This window comes from Mesoplodon densirostris, chromosome 17 (genome assembly GCF_025265405.1).
Source record: "Mesoplodon densirostris isolate mMesDen1 chromosome 17, mMesDen1 primary haplotype, whole genome shotgun sequence".
In the NCBI taxonomy this organism is placed as follows: Eukaryota; Metazoa; Chordata; class Mammalia; order Artiodactyla; family Ziphiidae; genus Mesoplodon; species Mesoplodon densirostris.
The window spans coordinates 68,854,802-68,876,364 of NC_082677.1; the positions used below are offsets into that span (position 1 = coordinate 68,854,802).

Sequence of the window (21,563 nt, forward strand, 5' to 3'; positions counted from 1 at the left end):
TTTACATCTCAGTCAAGATACCTTCTTTCATCCCCCTGAGGTGGAATTATCTGACAAATTAAATATCTTTATTTGGATGGCAAGGGATTATGAGAGTTACTTCCTGAAATACAAATAGAGGAATATACACTCCAAGTCAGACCCCTAGTGTGACTTTCATTTAATGGAACTCACTTTGAATGATCTGAGTATTTTATTGCCTACATTCTAAATTTATAGATCCTCAATAAAAGCGGTCTCATATCAGACACTAGTCTAATTTGATCTTTTTCAAGTGGGCATAAGCTTAAAACAGATTCTTTCGTTTCTCGGACTTCAATCTTCATTAACTTTTTTCTTTAAATCTTAGCTTGAGTGGAGTTTTCCTTTTCAAAAAGTTATTCAACTTAGTTCAAAACTTCTTAGTTGGGTTAACCACGTCGACTTTAAAAATTTAAGCTCAAACGTTACATGTGATACATTTTAAGAATATTAAGCACCCAGTATATAATATCAACCTTTCCTCCGATAAATACCATTTTCTACGATTTTTTAATTTGAGAATCTCCAAAGGAAACAGATTATATTTCAAATGATACTTCTTAATAATTGAAATTAAGTTTCTTCCCTAGGTAACAATTCTCTAAAGATTTTTATTATATCATCTTGTGTTTAAAACTTCTTCTTAGAATGGGTGCCAGACCATTTTATGAAAACTGTTTGGCGCATGAAAGCAGTACAGTGAAACAGTTAAAAATGTAAGCTAATGAGTCAGACTAATAAGGCTCAAATCCTGTCTTCTCTGTCTACTCCCTGGGTGACTGAACAGATTCTTAAGCTCTCTGTTCATCAGTATTATCATTTTAACAATATTTGCTTAATTGGTTGGGAGAATTAAATGAGCTAAGACTGTAATGTACTTAGAACAGTGCTAGGCAGAGTGCACTAGATACATATTAACCATTATTATTATTACATATTATAGTAATTGTTATATTGTGTTGTTCTAGATTATTATTTTAGTAGGCTCTCAGAAACTAATTATGGAATAAAGGACTGAATGTGGGAAAACATTCTTTTTTCCTGAAATATTTGAAGTTCAAATTTCATTCCCTTGAAATAAACAGAGCACTTTAACCATAGAATATTAGTAAAAACTGGAAATCGCATTCAATTTTTATCTAAATCCTTTTCCTACAAGATGCTGAGGATTCTAAGGGCCTGGCCTGGGCAGGGGACCTTTTAGGGTAAGGCTGGGTGAATAGAGCGCTCCTTACCAGGTCCTGGGTTCAGAGCAAAGAGTCAAAAATGAGAAGAGGAGAAAACCAAGATCTGCAAACCAGAGAATCAAGACACCAAAAGGGAGGCACAGAAGCCAAGTACCTGGAGAATCTGGAAGGTGAGAGTAGAAAACAATGGGTCAGATAAAAAGCTTGATGGTGTTACTGGGACTAATCCTAGGGCAGGTGCTGCCCACAGATCTGATTTTGGGGTGGAAAGGCCATATTTAAGGTGCCGAGGACTGGACTGGGCAGTTAGCTCTGTCCTCACTCTATTCTTGCTGCACCACTTAGACTGCACTGAACAGAACCAGCACTTGGATTTTAAGCTAAGACACATACTCGCGATGATATTCTCTACCTTTTAGAAAAACGGCATACATGTGCAACCTCATCACAAGAAAACAGAAAGCATCTCAGAAGCAAAAAGCTCAAACAAACATTTGCATTTCCCCTACATCAATGCATATACCTGAGCAAGACAACATGATAAAATCATCAGCAGAAACAGAACTAGAAGCTACGGCAGAAACTGCATCTAATAATTTTTAGGCATCTCAGAGATTACTTGCAGGTAAAAGAAACAAAAATAACAGAGCAAATGTCAAATCAATGAAACTGACTTTTATCTGAAATAAGGTATCTCTAGAAAATGATCTTTATCTGAATTGAATTTTTCCTAAAGGGGAGACAGGGAATTCTAGCTTCCTCTTGCTCCCAATATGTTGAATATTCATCTTGTGAAACAGAATGCAATTTGCATAATGTAAGGCCCAGGTCTGTGTGCAGGAACACCCTTCAGGGAAGGCAGAGGAAGGTTCCAAATGACAAGAGCATTTCCCAGCTCACAGAGAAGGGAATCTGCAGCTCACATTTCATCTTCTTTGACAGGATTTCCCGGATTTGCTGAAGAAAATATATCACATTGCATGGGAGGCCCCAGAGGATGCTTCTTCTCTGCTTAAGTTTTAGGTGTGTGTGTGTGTGTGTGTAAAATGTATGTATGTTTACATGTGTTTTTTTTTGATGATGATATTTAACAACAACAGAGTTTTAAAGAATTTATACTAAGATGACATGCAAACCTAAATAAGAGAATTTTCTTTGAGGCTCCATGATTTTATCCACTTTTGCTCAAGGAATAGTGGAAATAAGTATTTTCATCTAAGTCTCTATTGCTTGGACTTGTGACAGATATGAATTCTAACTGCATTATAATATATGGATACAATATATCTGGATATGAATTATTTGTAAACAGTAAATATTCCAGAAGAGGCTAGAAGGTGCCCAGCTACTAGCACACATTAACACAAAACCGAGACTTGCTTAAATTTAAATGCTATATCCATTTTGATATTAGAATTATTTTCCCAATAAAGCATTTACTCAATCTGAATTCTCACTTTTAAAAGAACTAATCTCTCCTAAATTTACTTTTTTAGAATCCCCATTTATTCTGTTTCTTTTTATAAAATAATCTTTTACACGAAACTCCCTAAGACAAGCACAATTCTAAACAGTAGAAAAAGATTATATTAATATCAATGCTTTCAAAATTGCTCAATTTTCTATGAACTGGGACATATAAATATGCAAACGCACAGTTTTAAGAGGTGCTATAACTCTTCCACTTGATACACTGGTATTATCAAACATTGATGACTAATGAGTTAATAGCTCCTACAGCATTGCAGTAAAGGTCAAATACTAAAGCAAAACTGAGAGTCATGAGACAGAACTTTCTCATTTTTGTGGTTGATGTTTTTGCTATTTGGCAGACATTGAATGAATGGCCAATATCTTGGGCGTGCTACTTACTGATGGGTAGAGGTAACCTTCTCCATTCATGGCTATATACAACCCTGTTTTCACGCCCTGGATGGCCACGACGCGCAGTCCCACTGGTATGAGGTTGAACAGTGCTGTTAAGAGAAAGACAGTCTGTCACCAAAGGGCAGGAAGAAGCAAAGCATCCCCATCACTTTTCTGTTTCCTTTGTTCTATTTGAGAAACATTATGTTTGTTACAACCTTCTGAGAAGTTCCAATTCATTAACTTTTATTTCTCTATGTAAGAAGTTGCTGTTCCAAGTAAAATTTGCACTTGAGCTCCGATGTATAGATCTTAGCAGTCTCCCTACAGCATTCTGAAGAACTGATGGCATAATAAACAGAATCAAGCCTGTAATCGTGATTCTAGAATCAAGCCTGTAACCGTGATTCTAGTAGCACAGTCTCTGACACCACTTGATACCAAAAGAAATAAGCTATGAAGATGCTGAAAGGGCAGAATTTTAAGAGCCCAAGTTGAGTGTTTATTCTGGTCTTTTAAGTAGAAGGTTTGCTTCATCACTGCCATGTAGGACAGGCAAGAAGTTTAGAAGGTAATTCCAAAACTAAATTACATGATATGCCAGCAAAGCCCAGAAATGATGCACACCTGCCAATGTGCTAAATTTAGAAAGAACTAATCAAACTGAATGGCATGCAAATTTCATAGACAATTTTCTTTATTAATATTTCATAAAACTATGGTTGAAAACAAAGAGAGAAAAGTATTCAATTTTACCCACTTCAGAGATAAAAACTCATGTTTCCATGTTCTGTTTCTTCTCTTAGTGACAAAACGTATTTTTATGTATATTTCACATTGTGCAGACAGCAATGTTATCACTGATTTTTTTTTTAAAGTCTTAACATCCTTAATAATGCATTTCCATGCCATGGTTACATGTGACCGCGTAGTGGGTATTCTAGCACCATTCTTGGTGATAACTGCTGGATGATTTTGGAGATTTTATCAGAGACACATTTATAAGATAACTGTTAATTATGGGAGGTTATCTGCTCCCATTCATGTTCTTAATTCAAATCTAATTCTAAGTAATAGAACCAGGCCAGAAGAGGCAATGAAAACACTAAAATGTCGAAGTAAATGTACAAGTAAAATATCTTAGGTTAAGGCTCTCACCTTTATTCCACAAAAGATACATAGTTTGAAAAGTGTGGGCAATTTTGACTTAAATCGATAGGTTTACTCAGTACATAATTTTAAATGGACTTTCTAAATTGTGTTCTATTTAATTCCAAGGCACATGTTTTCTCTGAATAGGGTAGGGGAAAATTATGCCCTCTCTTCCAATTATTACATATTACTGATCTTGAGATCTCAAGATGTCTGTACTACTCAGATGATGAAAGGAAAATGGCAGGCCATGGCCCTAGAAAATTATCCTGCAAGAACACTCAGGGGCATATATGGTTAGGTGGATATTAGCTTTCATGATGCAAACTAATACTGGACCATCTTCTGTTGGATTCTAGGGGCTTATGATATCCTTATGGAGGAATAAGGATTATGTTTGCTTATTTCTATTATTTAATATTAAACGTGAGTGTGGATTTATTGAGTATTTGTGTCATGGTAACTCTCAGGATTCCTTCTTCATGGGAGAAAGCCATTGGCCATTTTCACTGTCTTCTATAATACCTGAACTGCCCCATCTCCCTTATATTTTGAAGGGATCGGCATCATGGGGTTATTCCTGATTTATGTGCAAAAGTTTTTTTTTGAAAACCATAATTGTACATCTGTCCATGCAAACTGTTCTATCCTAACCTATTCAAACTTAATTATTCTAACCTTCATACATATCTAATGGTATTTGTAGGTGCCATATAATTGATATAGGCCAGATGGAATAATCCTAGAAGGTAAGTGTATCATGAACTCACTAAAATAATATAGTATGGGAAAGAGTAAAATTATAGAAGATAGTCTAAAATGACTGTACTAAAAAAAACCCTGTCCCCCTCCCCAGGATTTTGGTTGTGACCTGAATAATAATTATAATAATAGTTATTACAATTTACAGGATGAAAACTGAAAGTGAATCCATAGAACCACCGTAATGTGGGAGCCTATTCAGAGCTGACCATGACTGAACCATGGCGCTAATCAAACCCACAGATACCCACATTAAATGAAACATCATTACGTTTTTTCACTCTTTTTGTATATAACATAATTTTAAAGCAATATCACAAGACCTAGGGGAGTAAGAATAATGAAGATGTCCATGCTACTTTGTTCATTCTGTGGAACACTCCAGTCTCCATATAATAGTGAATTTCATTCAACCCTGGCTGCACTTTAAAACTAGCCGTATTCATAAAATAGGATGGCCATGCCCAACTCCAGACCAATGGAATTAAATCAGTCTCTGGGAGTGGGTTTAGGGCATCACGAATTTTTTTAAAAAAAACGCTCCTCAAATGACCCCGACCTACAGCCAAGGTGAGAACCACCTCCCTAAGGCCTTTTGGGGAGTGGGCACTGTGAGTGACCGGCCATTTTCAAACAGCAAGTTATCAGGCTGGGAACCTCTAAGGTGAGAGGTATTGGTTTGTGTGAGACTTTGATCTTGCAATAGTTACTGCATATGGATATTTCTATAGTCCTCTTCTGCTTGCAGTATCTGGTAATGGGGACAAAGAAGTTTAAGAGCACAGGAAAACCCCCGGGGCATCCCAGTACCTCTCTATTAGGACCAATGATCCATGATCAACTATTTTCTTGCCCAGATAGTTCTAGATCTCAGGCTGTTAAGCCTGGGAGGACATTAGTATCAGGCTCGTCTGCAGGCCTTTCTCCTTTCCAACACATTTAAATGTTTTGACAAAGGAAGCTAAGCAGGTTGGTTCTGACTTTACCTAGTTTTAAGTAATCTCATAATTAGTAGTGGGCTATTTATTGAGCTCAAATCATGAAAATTTGAAGATTCAAGCCTCAGTTTTGTCATTTGATGACTTTTGGGATGGCATCAGGGTGACGTGTAGGTTATTTCTCTTTATTTTTCCTATCTATAGATGACTAATCCTTGTTTTGTATTCAGAGAAATATAAAAAAATGGAATGTGTTTGTGAATTATTACATCATAGCCTTCCTCAAGAAAAAAGGGCAGTGCTCTAATGAGGACCTGTCTGTCTGTCAGCATCTCTGATGCTCACCCCCATTTCTAAAGAACACTTTTCAGGGCTAACAATTTCCCTAGGAGGAGAAGACTACTGTGATAAACCAGAGAAAAGAAAATATCTTAAAATTAATCCTAGAAACCTGTGTTTTTCAATTAAGATGGTGATAGTACACAAAAGTAGAGTTAATTAGTAATTCCCATTGCTTTTATAAAGCTGCTACAACCTGCCAAGTTTTATTGACTTTTACAATCATACAATTTTTATAACCTTTTGAGAAGGAAACATTTATCTCAGACTGTTTTATTCTGTTCTGCTTTGTCTTTGCAAATGTTGAAATGGTAAAGAAACTAACCTAACTGGCTTAAAGGGCACATAAAATGCAATGGTGACTTGTAAGAAAAGAAACAGTGAGCCAGATCTTTGCAAAGGAATCGAAATCCCTCTAGTGAGGTCACTCTGATTTGGTTCTGATTTGCTTGTCCACTGGGGCTCCTGTTCCTGCTTGGTTCCCAGAACTGTTCCTCACCAGTATCTAAGGGGATTAGAAAGGATTTCACGAGCCAGCCAGAGATTCTTGTTCCTTGGGGGCAGTTACACAATAGGAGGAAAGAAGCCTCATACATTCAGGAACAGAAGGTCTAGTATCTTTTACTATCTCAGCTTTCCAGTCTAGTGTTTAATATTATGCAGATAACCAGATATAATCACGTGTGTGTATAATGTCTACATCTGTACTTTCACAATTTAGGAAATATTGTGCTGCTTACTCAATTGTGAAGCAATATGCTTTTAAAAGACAGTGTCTACTTGACAATTCTTAACTCGATATTGAGTCCATAATGAAAAATAACCAATTTGCTTGGCATTATAAAAACAAAAGGAGAAGGTAGGGAAAAAACTCATAAACCATTTGTTTGAAGGAAATTATTTTTCCAGGAAGTCCAACTAAGCAGCATTTTCATACGGCTATAGTATATTTCCTTTCTTGAAAACTTTTGTCAAAATGGATGGCATCAACCTCTAGTCTGATAAATCAGAGTGTCATAGCTCTTATCATAACCATAGTTATGGAAAACTTGTTCTCATGCTCTACTAGACTCTGGCCGAAGAAAATCAGAGGACACTGAAGACATCAGAACTTAGGAATCTCTAAAGTCCATGACCCCCATGACTGTAAGATGTAAGAAAAAGAGAATGCGTTTTGTCAAAGAATGGGTAAGGAGTTAAAAGTGGGGAAAGGAAAATGAGCAGATATATATGTATTAACATGAATCAGAAGAAACTGACATCTTTTGTAGGTCAAAGATGGTCAAGTGCTGATGATTTTAAAAGTTCAACCTAATATCAAAATTCCAAGAAGTAAACAATGTTTGACATCAGTCTTATGAATAAAAATGTCTTCTCTTTCTTCCCTGTATCTGAATTGCTTTACCTTCTCTTTTTCTAAATCAAAAGAGGAAATAAAGTGAAAAAAATCAATGAACAAATATGACAGGGAAAAATTTCAAGTACAAAATCATGACATAATATAAACAAAGAGAGGAAAAGATTAAACATTGAATAGGAGGAGAATGTAGGTAAACAAAGAAAATATTTAAAATTGAAAGAAAAATAAAAAATGAAGCAATGTCCAAAGTCTAAAATATAAACACAATGGCTGGGAAAATATTGATATTTCACTTAGCAACACCAAATGCAAAAATAGTCTATATCATTAGCTGCTCGCAGAATCACTGCTTCTCAACAGTTGATTACTAGACTTTAAAACAGGAAGAATCTATAATTTGGTTATATGTTTCAAAGCCTCCTTCTTTCCATAGAATGATGTTCTATATATGAAGGATAAATGATAAATCAATGAAAAGATTCATATCTACTAGCAATATGTGATTAAGTATTTCTAAGCAAATCAATTTTTGCTTTTCACTAATTCTCCTGAGCAATAAAAAGTGTGTCTATTTTAGAACTGATGCGCTAAACTAAAGGGAATCAGAGGCCAATATGAACAGAAAATGGGAAAGGAAAACACAATTGAACAAGAAGGGTGGGCACCAGAATAAAAATACAAAGAAAAGTTATATATAAAGTAATAGTAAAATGAAGACAGACATTAAAACAAGGGAAAGTGGGTGGCTTTTTAATTAAAATAAATAAATAAAAGCACAGACCCAATTTTATTAAATAAACAATTTGTACAATGCATTTAAAAGCACACAGCCTTCATGTTCTCTCTATAAAGAAAGATATTATCTTTTCTTGAACACAAAGAATTTTAAAAATAATATTTTTATTATTTGAAACATAAAATTTCTATTATTTGAAACAACCAATCCTTGTAACTCTTGAATTTCCAGTTATCATTAAAAAGCTACAAGCCTAATAAAGATAAAACTTCCAAAGTAAACATGTAATCAACTTTCACCTGAATGTGTTAGTGTAGTTACTTGACTTTGATGATAATGAGATTAAAGTAACAATAATGCTGGATATGACAATTGTTTGGAAAAAAAAACCTGAAAAGATTAACTAATACGTCTCTTAAAATGACAGGTTTCTTTTGTGGCTCTATGAATATTTCCATCCATGTGGTCCAAGTAAAATTGTCAATGGCATTCTATTGTGTAACATTTGTAAAAATGAATGAACATAACCCAATATTTGCAAGTGTATTTTTAAAAGTCATTTAAGTAGCAGCGTATCTTCTACCAGTTGTGTCACTGGTGGCCTGAGGTTGTCACTTACTAGAATTAGTGCTGTCATCCTTGGTCCCATCGAGAGCTCCATCGGGGTGCATTTGCAAGTAGTAGCCTTGCCTGCAATATAACCTGGTCACTATACCCTTGAGCTGGGGATCTGAAAGGCAAACATAGTGGTCATAAGCCTCACAATGTGTCACAATTGAATTTCTTTTCTTTTCTGTTTCTTTTCTTTCTTTTTCAGAAGTAAGAGGGTATTTTATGGACATAGCACCTTTTATTTTATGCTTCCCAGATGCCTCTGTATTTCTCAAACCTGGAAGATGCTAATCACGGAAGGTGAAGAAACTGCAGTCGTCAGTTGAAGCTAATAGGTCATTTTATGAAACTGATATGTGTGTATTTAAATGGTCGGTTAGTTAAAAGATTAAACTACTTAATCTGTTAGTTTAGTTATTAGTTAAGTCCTAAACTAACTAGCTTAATAGTTTAAACTAATATGATTCAGGATGGCAGGACAAGAGTTTTGCAAACTTCTGGCTTTAAGAAACCTTGTTAAATGCTTCTTAATGGATTTTTCTTTTTACTTAATTTGACAAGGAATTCCAAAATGTGAAAAAGCTGTATTAAAAAAAGTCACACTAACATTTGGTACACATTCTTAGAAAAAGCCCTCATATGGAGGATGTTTCCTTGATGTCTAAATGGTCACCCTAACTTGCACAGAAACATCTGTGTTCTTATGTGTGATCCATAGGAAAATGTGTAAATCAACTTCTGAACTCAGGGCAAGACACAATAACAAACCTAAGCTCTCTGGCCATAATCTAGACCAATTAGATGAATTAAAAATATAATCCTATATAACTTATATAAGTAAAAAGGACAGTAAAATTATACAATATGGCTTTTGATTCTTGGCCCAAATGGCTTGAGGTTGAGGGCAGTGGAAGTTTATTAAAACCAAAAGGGAAGTTAGATGGTAACAGACTTCTCATTAGATGATTCATCTAAAAGATAGCCAGTCTAGTGGTCTGATGCTTCGCAAAGAGCCAATTGTACCTTTGAAAATAAACATTTGCAGGTGGCTTTTCAAAGGCCATCCTCATCTCATGACTAGATTTGATGGGGGGCATCAGAATCCCCGCCATGGCAACTGGCATCTCTCCACAACCTCTGAATAGCACATGCAAATGCAATCATGCTGTCAAAACAGGAGGATATTACAGAATGATGAAACAAAGCATCTTGTAATCAATCATAAAATGATGGACTTGCAAACAGCTGAAAACACACAAAAAAAGGCACATGCGAAAACAAACATAAAAAGCTATTCAAAACAGAAACCCTCAGCTTTATGTTTAGTTCTCAAGAAATTAGAAAGTGTGAACATCTGTTTCTATTTACATCTGAACTTGAAGAATGACCCCATGGTACACAGATTTTCTTCAAAGATACTATGATATTGAAGAAAACCTGGAAAATAATATATGAAAATCACAGCATTCATGTGATCAAGCGTGTTAGAATACAGGTGTTTTTGGAAGAGCAGGATTTTGAAAAGAAACCTCTACAGGATTATTATGTATGTTCCTTACTCTGTAATATATAATTTTAAAAATCACATAATTCTAACATGTGCATTAGTGGAAAAAATTACTCTTGTGCCTTAATCTGCCCATCATCCAATAAGACTTGGCTGGGCTACTGACCCTTTAAGTACTGAGGACTTTTCCTAGCTTTGCTGCATCATATTTTGGCTTGTCACTGAAAATAGGTAGCACAGAAAAGGAAGGGAACAAAGGCGCGGACAAGGGTAGGGATTCTTAGTTGCCATGAAAACATATAAAGCATTTTAGAGATGGACAGTTTTTCTGCAAAACCTTTATGTTCTGGATCACTTATTTTTAGTAATCCTATATCATAGCAACTATATCTTCTGCACTTGAATAAAGTACATCAGGCAAGGCAGTGAGAAGACCCATAACCCCCGCAAAGTCCCTTCACACGCACACAGCGAGAGCCCTTCTCTTTTGTTTTTTTGTATTAAAAAAAGATAAGAGAGAACAAACATTGGAGAGGATGTAGAGAAAAGGGGACCTTTGTGCATTGTTGGTGGAAATGTAAAATAGGTGCAGTCCCAGTGGAAAACAGAATGGAGGTTCTTCAAAAAATGAAAAATAGAAATATGATCCATTTGATCCAGGAATCTCACTTCTGGGTATACATGCAAAGGGCATGAAATCAGGATCTCAAAGAGATATCTGCACCCTCATGTTCACTGAGGCATTATTCACAGTGGCCAAAGCATGTAAACAACCTAAGTGTCCATCAGTAGATGAATGGATAAAAAAAATATGTGGTGTAGATACACAATGGAATATTATTCAGCCATAAAAGAGAAGGAAATCCTGCCATTTGTGACAAACAGAAGTGAACCTGAAGGACATTAGGTTAAGGGCCTAATTTGTCACCACACCTCATGTCTGATAAGAAAGTACAAGTAAAACATGAAATTGCGTTTTTGAGTTCTTATTTAATTTTAAGACAAGAAAAACCAAATTGATTTCTATTTACATAGTTTCACATTATTTGTTTGTTTGTTTGTTTTAGAAACTGTAATAGCATCGACCGCATTCTTCTCAGGTGCCAGGATTGACTCACTGAATTTTCACCTCAACTTACTTAATAGGAAGCCCATTTTGATGATGAGAAAGTGAAGACACAGAACAATGAATTAATTTGACAAAGAACATATGACTAATAAGTGCAAAGATGGGGTTGACATGATCCTGCCCACTTAACTACTAAATTATGTGGCCTGTAAAAATCGAACAATCGAATTAACCCATCTTAAAAACTTAAAATACAAACTCATCTGCTTTTTTAAACTAGGTTCTCGAAGATTATCTCTAGCTGTGTCTAACCCCTAACCCTGCATACTTGAAGCTGAATCTATAATGTAAAGCAATAACATAAAGTTAGAAATGACCAAATTTCTTGAAACTCTCTTCTAAGATCTGTCCTACTTTGCCATTGGCCACATTTCCAATAAATCTCTACCCATAAAACCCTCACCAAAATTATAAATTTAATACTGTATACATTTAAATTCCTACAGTATCATTTTCACTTTAATTCCCCCATCTCCACCAACTTCAGCCAAAAGTCAACTCCTGACTTGACACTGATGTTGTCCACCCCCTAAGACCAACACCATGCTTGCCTTTTTTATTCCACCTAATGGGTTGCCCAATTCCTACAGATGCTGTCTTCAAAATCTCCTTCACTCTTTTCCCTTTTTCTATTTTCACCTCCAGCAGCAGTTCAACCCCTAGTGGCCTCTCCTAAGTGGTCTTAAAACCTGCAGTATGCCTGTTCCGATCCATCAGATGAGGAAATATGTAGCCACTCTCCAATACCCGCTGAATTACTCACACCCTGCAGCAGTGGGGCACCATCCTATCTGACCAATCTTGGTTTCTAATGTTCCCACGCCATCCTCAGCACATAGCCCAACCTTGGGTCACTGTGGGCTGCCTACAAAGATCCCATAATCTCCCACCTTTATCCTGTTCCCTTAACCTTACGTGCCTCAAATACATCCACTTCCCTAGAGATGCTCCCCTGCGCACCTGTGCACACAACCCCACGTGCACACGTCTTTGCCTAGTTACTCCTTTTTCTTCTTCCCAAGTTTGACTCCATCAATACTTCCTTTGGAGCACTTGTCTGACACCTCAGAAGTTGTCAGACTCCTCCTTGGAATGCTTTTATGGCAGCATTCTTTATAGGTGTAACATTTTGTAAACATCAAAATGATTTAATTTTGAAATATTATTAATACATTAAAAGATAGAGAAAGCAACACAACCTACATCCATGCACCCACCACTGAGATTAAACAGACGTTAACATTCTGCTGTATAATCCACATTTATTTGTGCACTTGTATCACTGATGTCTGTCTCTAACCTGGACTTAAGTTTCATAAGGAAAACTGAAATGTACAATATTGCTCACCATGGCATTTCCTAGGTCTAGATAAATGAGATCTATGCAATATATATTTCTTGAATGAATATTGACAAAGGTGTAGTTTTCCAGTAATTTCATATTGCAGGTAAAAGTGAGAACTGGAACAACAACATGAAAACTAAGACAGAAATCACAGAAAAGCCTTAAAAATGTCCACAACTTTTGATCAGGTAATTGTACTTTCTGCACTTCTAACCTAAAAATAAATCCTCAGTGTGGTATAAAGTTTTGTGTAACAACATATGTATATATAACACGAGCATGACTATGTAAAAAATACTATCCATAGAGAAAATGGGGGAGGATATGCCAAAATGTTAAATATAACTCTATTTTGATGGTTATTGGAATATTTATCTTTCAATATTTTATTATTTGCAAAATATCCTATCATGATGGCATGCTAATTTTATAATGCAAATGCAGAAATTTTAATAAATCTATTAATGCCTTTGAGAAAGAATTAGTTAAAATAGCATTTTGTGGGCTTCCCTGGTGGCGCAGTGGTTGAGAGTCCGCCTGCCGAGGCAGGGGGCCCCCAGTCCAGGAGGATCCTGCATGCCATGGAGCGGCTGGGCCTGTGAGCCATGGCCGCTGGGCCTGCGCGTCTGGAGCCTGTGCTCCATGGTGGGAGAGGCCACGCCAGTGAGAGGCCTGCGTACCGCAAAAAAAAAAAAAAAAAAGCATTTTGTACCTACTTGCAAATAATATTGCATACATATATGCAAGTAAATTAAACACCTATTACTGTTGTAGATTAACAGGTTGTCCCAACTTTTCAAGAATTCCACTTAATATTTTCTCTTTGCACATAATCACATGTCCATAAAACCTTTACTGTGATCCTTATTTATATAATTGGCCATTGTGCAATGTGGCCATTTATAGCTTAAAGTTAGTCTTTCAAATAATTAAAACAAACAAAAAAACCTTTTCTCCCTAAGCCTAAAATATGCAACCAAATAATCACAGCAAAAACAAAACAAAACAATTTTACTGACCAAAGAACCACATCAGTTATGTGCAGTCACACAAAGGTATGACTAATCTTCTAGATCTCCTGTGAATAGAAGGCTCTAACCCTTCAGTTTCTCACTCTACTTCAATACAAGTCTCAACTTCCGTCTAATATGTGCTGGACAGATAACTTACATGTATTATTTTATGACTCTGTGAGAGAAAAGTTGACAAAAAAGGACGAAGAAAATCTCACATAACTGCTGGAATGGATAGGACCCAGACTGTGCAGCAATTTAAATCAACAGCATCCAAAGTGGAGGGCCTCTCCTGGCCAAGGGGATTGTAGGACAGTGCACTGCAGTGTATGCAGACCCAGTATTAGAAATTACTATTTTATTATCTCCAAAAATGAGAAAGAACTTAAGCTTCACTAATACTTAACATGAATTGACATCAGAGTCTTCAGAGTCACATGTCACATTAGGTCCTTGAAGTACCTGAGGCAGGTGGGGCATCCCATAATGCTGAGAGGCTGGCCCAGTGACCCTGGCTCTCAGTCACTGTTCCCAATGAATGCTTTACAGTATGTTGAAATTTATGTGCTCCTGGTTAAGCGGGCTTATAAGTTATATAATTTAGTTTAACTAAAGTTAGGATAGTGTAGGGGAAAAAAAATCCCAGAGATAGTATGGATCAAAGGTGATACAAAAAAACAAAAAAGCAAGCAAAAGCTTAACATGAAGAAAATAACAAAGATGACATACCTTCTACATGGATTATGTGGTTAAAAATAAGCATGGAGGTACGTACCAAAACAATGATAATCTATTCAAATCTCACATGAAGTCAGCCAAAAGATTTTTAAAATGTTTAGAAGACGATCTGAAATACATCTACTGTGATAAGAATGGAACCTCACCCTAAATTAATATTATGCCTTAGGATATAAAAGAATGGAAATATTGCTTGTGTGAAACAAACTTATCTTGAGGTGCATGTTCACATTTTTCTTTAAACTAATGGGATAAGAAGGTTTGGTGACAAAGTGCTACAAAATCAATGATCTTATTTGCAATACCGATATAGCCCAAACTCCTACAACTTGGACTCTCAATTAATAATTGAAGGATGAATAAAAATATCTGAAGTCCCACACCTATATTTTAGTTAGCCATATAAAAAATGCAAAATATTTTCCAACTTATAAAATTGTTAGAGTTCTTTATTCTCTTTTAAAATACTTATGCATATGTATGACTGATTCACTTTGTTATAAAGCAGAAACTAATAAAAAAATACTTATGCATTCAGAATATCTACTCTGCTTAAGAAAATATGAAAACTTAGCCTGTCTTAATTATCCTTTTCCTTTTGTTTTGTCTTTTATATTTACTGTGCCTGCACATTTTACTAAAAATGTTCTGAGGATACTCCTTGAGTGAAACTCTAACTGTGCTCTCTGATATTAATTAAAATAGAAATAATGAAAGCTAATGTGCATGTATATCAAGGAAAAAAAAGATGTTTCATAATATATTAGCCTCAACACTTAGAACTGAAAGGAATGCAAATCAGTCCAACTGCCTTCAGGTACAGGGGAAAAAATACCCAACATTTTTAATTAAAACAATCACTTTCTCAGAAGTGAGTTCATTTAAATCAATCACTGTCACAAATTATTTCATAAAATGTGCAGACTGACAAAAGAGAAATCAGGATAACTCTTAGAATAATGTATACATAATGTAAATCATTATTTAAATTGAAAAACATACAATATGGCATGGATTTTTATATTGCAAATATATAAATGTATATACACACATACTATGTTTATTTACACATAAATCTCAGTACTAATTATAAGCATAGGTTCTTTTTTAAACATTTTTATTGGAATATAATTGCCTTACAATGGTGTGTTAGTTTCTGCTGTATAACAAAGTGAAAGCTATACGTGTATATATATCCCCATATCCCCTCCCTCTTGCGTCTCCCTCCCACCCTCCCTATCCCACCCCTCTAGGTGGCCACACAGCACCGAGCTGATCTCCCTGTGCTATGCAGCTGCTTCCCACTAGCTATCTGTTTTACATTTGGTAGCGTATATATGTCCATGCCACTCTCTCACTTCATCCCAGCTTACCCTTCCCCCTCCCCATGTCTTCAAGTCCATTCTCTGTCAGCATAGGTTCTTAAATGTCACTCCTCTATTAGCTATGGGAAATCATATATTTTTTTTAAAAGGGTAAAAAGCAATTTTTGGAATATATATTTTTGTGGTAGCTAATTAGATTTTGGCACTCCTAGTAGCAGAAAATAGTATTGTGAATAATTTATCCAGTCATAAATTATCATATAGTCCAATCATAAAAATAAACCACGCCTAGGAACTCTTCTAAAGAGCTGAAAAAAAGGGTGAGACAAGGGCGCTAAGGAAAATGATAAATAAAACTAAAGGTGTGAAAATATGCTACATCTTTCTGTTAATTTCTGAGAACGTCATTCAGTTTCCTTCCGGCACTGACCCCATGCTACCTCCAGAGCCCCATCCCTCTGGGAACCTTGTTTCAGCCATTTCAGAATTGTTGCTGAATCCACCACCCCAATCCAATGCATTATCATGTCTATTGAATTTTACCTGCAGATTCTACAGCCTACAATAGCCTCTCCACCTTTGCCTACTGGATCCTTTGCCTGTAGGTATGAGGGATACAATCTTGCCTAAAAGTACAGTTCTTGCTCTCAGAGAGCTTGCTGTCTATTGAAGGGAGAAGGAGAGAACCTGTAATATGATTTTATGCCCATTAATCATGAGTTAAATTATTGGGTTTACATGTCTATCTGCCTGAAAATAAATTATAAATCTTTTGATAATTTGCATCATTATTCAAAAGAGACCATCACTATGCTTTACAGAGAACAGCTGCTCAACAAATATTTATTGAACTGAATTCACCTTCTGTTTGTTTTTAAAAATCTATATATAAGCTTTAAATGGAATTAAAAGCAAAATGCATTTTTGTATCTTATTTAAGAATTAGAGGAGCAGAGTATACTTGAGATAAAGATAAATGCAGGGTTTGAAAGGGAAACATCAAAAAATTTAAAACTTACTTTCCAAAAATTCTTTTGGCCAAAAAATTCCCTCTAGGTAAAATATATTAAGAAAACAACAGTGGGTAAAGCCTCTTCCTGGGGAAATGTCTGAGAAGATCATTAACAGGAAGGCAAGCAGTGAAGATCCTGTTTAATATTTGACCCTAAGCTTCAAGGAGCAGACAGAGCTTGGGCAGACCTAGGTATCTTGGGATTCCTGGTGCGGCATTGAACTTTTCAAATATTCAGGGTCTATAAGCTCCAGAAAGAAGCCTATCTTTGAAGCTCACTTAGAAAAGCACCCCATTCCAATACTATTCAAAATCTTAGCAATATAGTTGCAGTAAGCACATATTACTAAATATGTTAAATTGCCAGAATATTCCATGCTCACTCAGCCAGTGTCTAAATATTTAATAACAACCTTCTTTCTATTTCTTATTACAGGATTATTTTTAATTAAGAAAACCACCATGGCAAAAACTGCTGCAGACCTCCTTTGGAATGACAGATTCTGAAAGCAAACTGTAGCATCTTGAAATACTCACAGGTTCTTTTTTTTTTAATTTTTTATTTATTTATTTTTTTTACACAGCAGGTTCTTATTGGTTATCTATTTTATACATATTAGTGTATATATGTCAATCCCAATCTCCCAATTCATACCACCACCACCACCACCCCCGCCGCTTTCCCCCCTTGGTGTCCGTACATTTGTTCTCTACTTCTGTGTCTCAATTTCTGCCCTGCAAACCGGTTCATCTGTACCACTTTTCTAGGTTCCACATATATGCATTAATATACGATATTTGTTTTTCTCTTTCTGACTTAACTTTACTCTGTATGACAGTCTCTAGGTCCATCCATGTCTCTACAAATGACCCAGTTTCGTCCCTTTTTATGACTAATATTCCATTGTATATATGTACAACATCTTCTTTATTCATTCATCTGTCAATGGGCATTTAGGTTGCTTCCATGACCTGGCTATTGTAAATAGTGCTGCAATGAACATTGCGGTGCATGTGTTGTTTTGAATATGGTTTTCTCTGGGTATATGCCCAGGAGTGGGATTGCTGGGTCATATGGTAATTCTATTTTTAGTTCTTTAAGGAACCTCCATACTGTTCTCCATAGTGGCTGTATCAATTTACATTCCCACCAACGGTGCAAGAGTGTTCCCTTTTCTCCACACCCTCGCAAGCATTTCTTGTTTGTAGATTTTCTGATGATGCCAATTCTAACTGGTGTGAGGTGATACCTAATTGTAGTTCTGATTTGCATTTCTCTAATGATTAGTGATGTTGAGCTTTTCATGTGCCTCTTGCCCATCTGTATGTCTTCTATGGAGAAATGTCTATTTAGGTCTTCTGCCCATTTTCTGATTGGGTTGTTCGTTTTTTTAATATTGATCTGCATGAACTGTTTATATATTTTGGAGATTAATTCTTTGTCCGTTGATTCATTTGGAAATATCTTCTCCTATTCTGAGGGTTGCCTTGTTTATGGTTTCCTTTGCTGTGCAAAAGCTTTTAAGTTTTAATAGGTCCATTTGTGTATTTTTGTTTTTATTTCCATTACTCTTAGGAAGTGGGTCAGAAAGGATCTTGCTGTGATGTATGTCAAAGAGTGCTCTTCCTGTGTTTTCCTCTAAGAGTTTTATAGTGTCTGGTCTTACAGTTAAGTCTTTAATCCATTTGGAGTTTATTTTTGCATATGGTGTTAGGGAGTGTTCTAATTTCATTCTTTTACATGTAGCTGTCCAGTTTTCCCAGCACACTTATTGAAGAGGCTGTCTTTTCTCCATTGTATATCCTTGCCTTCTTTGTCATAGATTAGTTGACCATAGGTGCATGGCTTTATCTCTAGATTTCTATCCTGTTCCATTTATCTATATTTCTCTTTGTGTGCCACTACCATATTATCTTGATTACTGTACCTTTGTAGTATATAGTCTGAAGTCAGGGAGCCTGATTCCTCCAGCTCCGTTTTTCTTTCTCAAGATTGCTTTGGCTATTTGGGGTCTTTTGGGTTTCCATACAAATGGTGAAATTTTTTGTTCTACTTCTGTGAAAAATGCCATTGGTAGTTTGATAGGGATTGCATTGAATCTGTAGGTTGCTTTGGGTAGTATAGTCATTTTCACAATGTTGATACTTCCAATCCAAGAACATGGTATATCTCTCCATCTGTTGATATAATCTTTAATTTCTTTCATCAGTGTCATAACTTTCTGCATAGAGGTCTTTTGTCTCCATAGGTAGGTTTATTCCTAGATATTTTATTCTTTTTGTTGCAATGGTAAATGGGAGTGTTTTCTTAATTTCACTTTCAGACTTTTCATCCTTAGTGTATAGGAATGCAAGAGATTTCTGAGCATTAATTTTGTATCCTGCAACTTTACCAAATTCCTTGATTAGTTCTAGTAATTTTCTGGTGGAATCTTTAGGATTCTCTATGTATAGTATCATGTCATCTGCAAACAGTGACACTTTCACTTCCTTTCCAATTTGTATTCTTTTATTTCTTTTTCTTCTCTGATTGCCATGCCTAGGACTTCCAAAACTATGTTGAATAATAGTGGTGAGAGTGGACATCCTTGTTTTGTTCCTGATCTTTGAGGAAATGCTTTCAGTTATTCACCATTGAGAGCGATGTTTGTTGAGGGTTTGTCATATATGGCTTTTGTTATGTTGAGGTAGGTTCCCTCTATGCCAACCTTCTGGAGAGTTTTTATCATAAATGGGTGTTGAATTTTGTCAAAAGCTTTTTCTGCATCTATTGAGATGATCATACGGTTTTTATTCTTCAATTTGTTAATATGGCATATCACATTGATAGATTTGTGTATATTGAAGAACCTTGCATCCCTGGGATAAGTCCCACTTGATCATGGTGTATGATCCTTGTAATTTGTTGTTGGATTCCGTTTGCTAGTATTTTGTTGAGGATTTTTGCATCTATATTCATCAGTTATATTGGTCTGTAATTTTCCTTTTTTGCAGTATCTCTGTCTGGTTTTGGTATCAGGATGATGGTGGCCTCGTAGAATGAGTTTGGGAGAGTTTCTTCTCTGCAATTTTTTGGAAGAGTTTGAGAAGGATGAGTGTTAGCTATTATCTAAATATTTGATAGAATTCACCTGTGAAGCCATCTGGTCCTGGATTTTGTTTGCTGGAGGATTTTTAATCACAGTTTCAATTTCATTACTTGTGATTGGTCTGTTTATATTCTCTGTTTCTTCCTGGTTCAGTCTTGGAAGGTTATACCTTTCTCAGAATTTGTCCATTTCTTCCAGGCTGTCCATTTTATTGGCATAGAGTTGATTGTAGTAGTCTCTTAGGATGCTTTGTATGTTTGTGGTGTCCATTGTAACGTCTCCTTTTTCATTTCTAATTTTATTGATTTGAGTCCTCTCCCTCTCTTTCTTGATGAGTCTGGCTAAAGGTTTATCAGTTTTATCTTCTCAAGGAACGAACTTTTAGATTTATTGATCTTTGCTAATGTTTTATTTGTTTCTATTTCATTTATTTCTGCTCTGATCTTTATGATTTATTTCCTTCTACTAACTTTCAGTTTTGTTTATTCTTATTCTCTAGTTCTTTTAGATGTAAGGTTAGATTGTTTATTTGATATTTTTCTTGTTTCTTGAGGTTGGAGTGTATTGCTATAAACTTCCCTCTTAGAACTGCTTTTGCTGCATCCCATAGGTTTTGGATCATCATGTTTTCATTGTCATTTGTCTCTAGGTAGTTTTTGATTTCCTCTTTGATTTCTTCAGTGATCTCTTGGTTATTTAGTAATGTATTGTTTAGCCTCCATGTGTTTGTGATTTTTACATTTCTTTTCCTGTAATTTATTTCTAATCTCATAGCACTGTGGTCGAAAAAGATGCTTGATATGATTTCAATTTTCTTAAATTTACTGAGGCTTGATCTGTGATCCAAGATGTGATTTATCCTGGAGAATGTTCCATGTACACTTGAGAAGAAAGTGTAATCTGTTGTTTTCAGATGGAATGTCTTATAAATATCAATTAAATCTATCTGGTCTATTGTGTCACTTAAAACTTGTGTTTCCTTATTAATCTTCTGTCTGGATGATCTGTCCATTGGTGTAACTGAGGTGTTAAAGTCCCTCACTATTATTGTATTACTGTTGATTTCCTCTTTTATAGCCATTAGCATATGCCTTATGTATAGAGGTGTCTCTATGTTGGGTGCATATATATTTATAATTGTTATATCTTCTTCTTGGATTGATCCCTTGATCATTATGTAGTGTCCTTCCTTGTCTCTTGTAACATTCTTTATTTTAAAGTCTATTTTATCTGATTTGAGTATTGCTACTCCAGCTTCTTTTGACTTCCATTTGCATGGAATATCTTTTTCCATCCCCTCACTTTCAGTCTGTATGTGTCCCTAGGTCTTAAGTGGATTTCTTGTAGACAGCACATAGATGGGTCTTGTTTTTGTATCCATTCAGGGATCCTGTGTCTTTTGTTTGGAGCATTTAATCCATTCATGTTTAAG

General features: G+C 35.6%; 1 protein-coding gene across 3 annotated transcripts in view; it reads right to left on the minus strand.

The window, feature by feature from the left end:
- FGF14 (fibroblast growth factor 14) overlaps nucleotides 1-21,563 on the minus strand; it is a 581,132-nt gene that overhangs the window by 125,158 nt on the left and 434,411 nt on the right. For 2 of the 3 annotated variants that reach the window (XM_060079930.1, XM_060079932.1), the window contains exons 2-3: nucleotides 8,981-9,091; nucleotides 3,081-3,184 (exon numbers count right to left, since the gene is read on the minus strand). In XM_060079930.1, the coding sequence (XP_059935913.1) occupies nucleotides 3,081-3,184; nucleotides 8,981-9,091 (215 nt within the window). The remainder of the gene's footprint in view (nucleotides 1-3,080; nucleotides 3,185-8,980; nucleotides 9,092-21,563) is intronic. The other variant, XM_060079933.1, reaches the window with a different exon arrangement.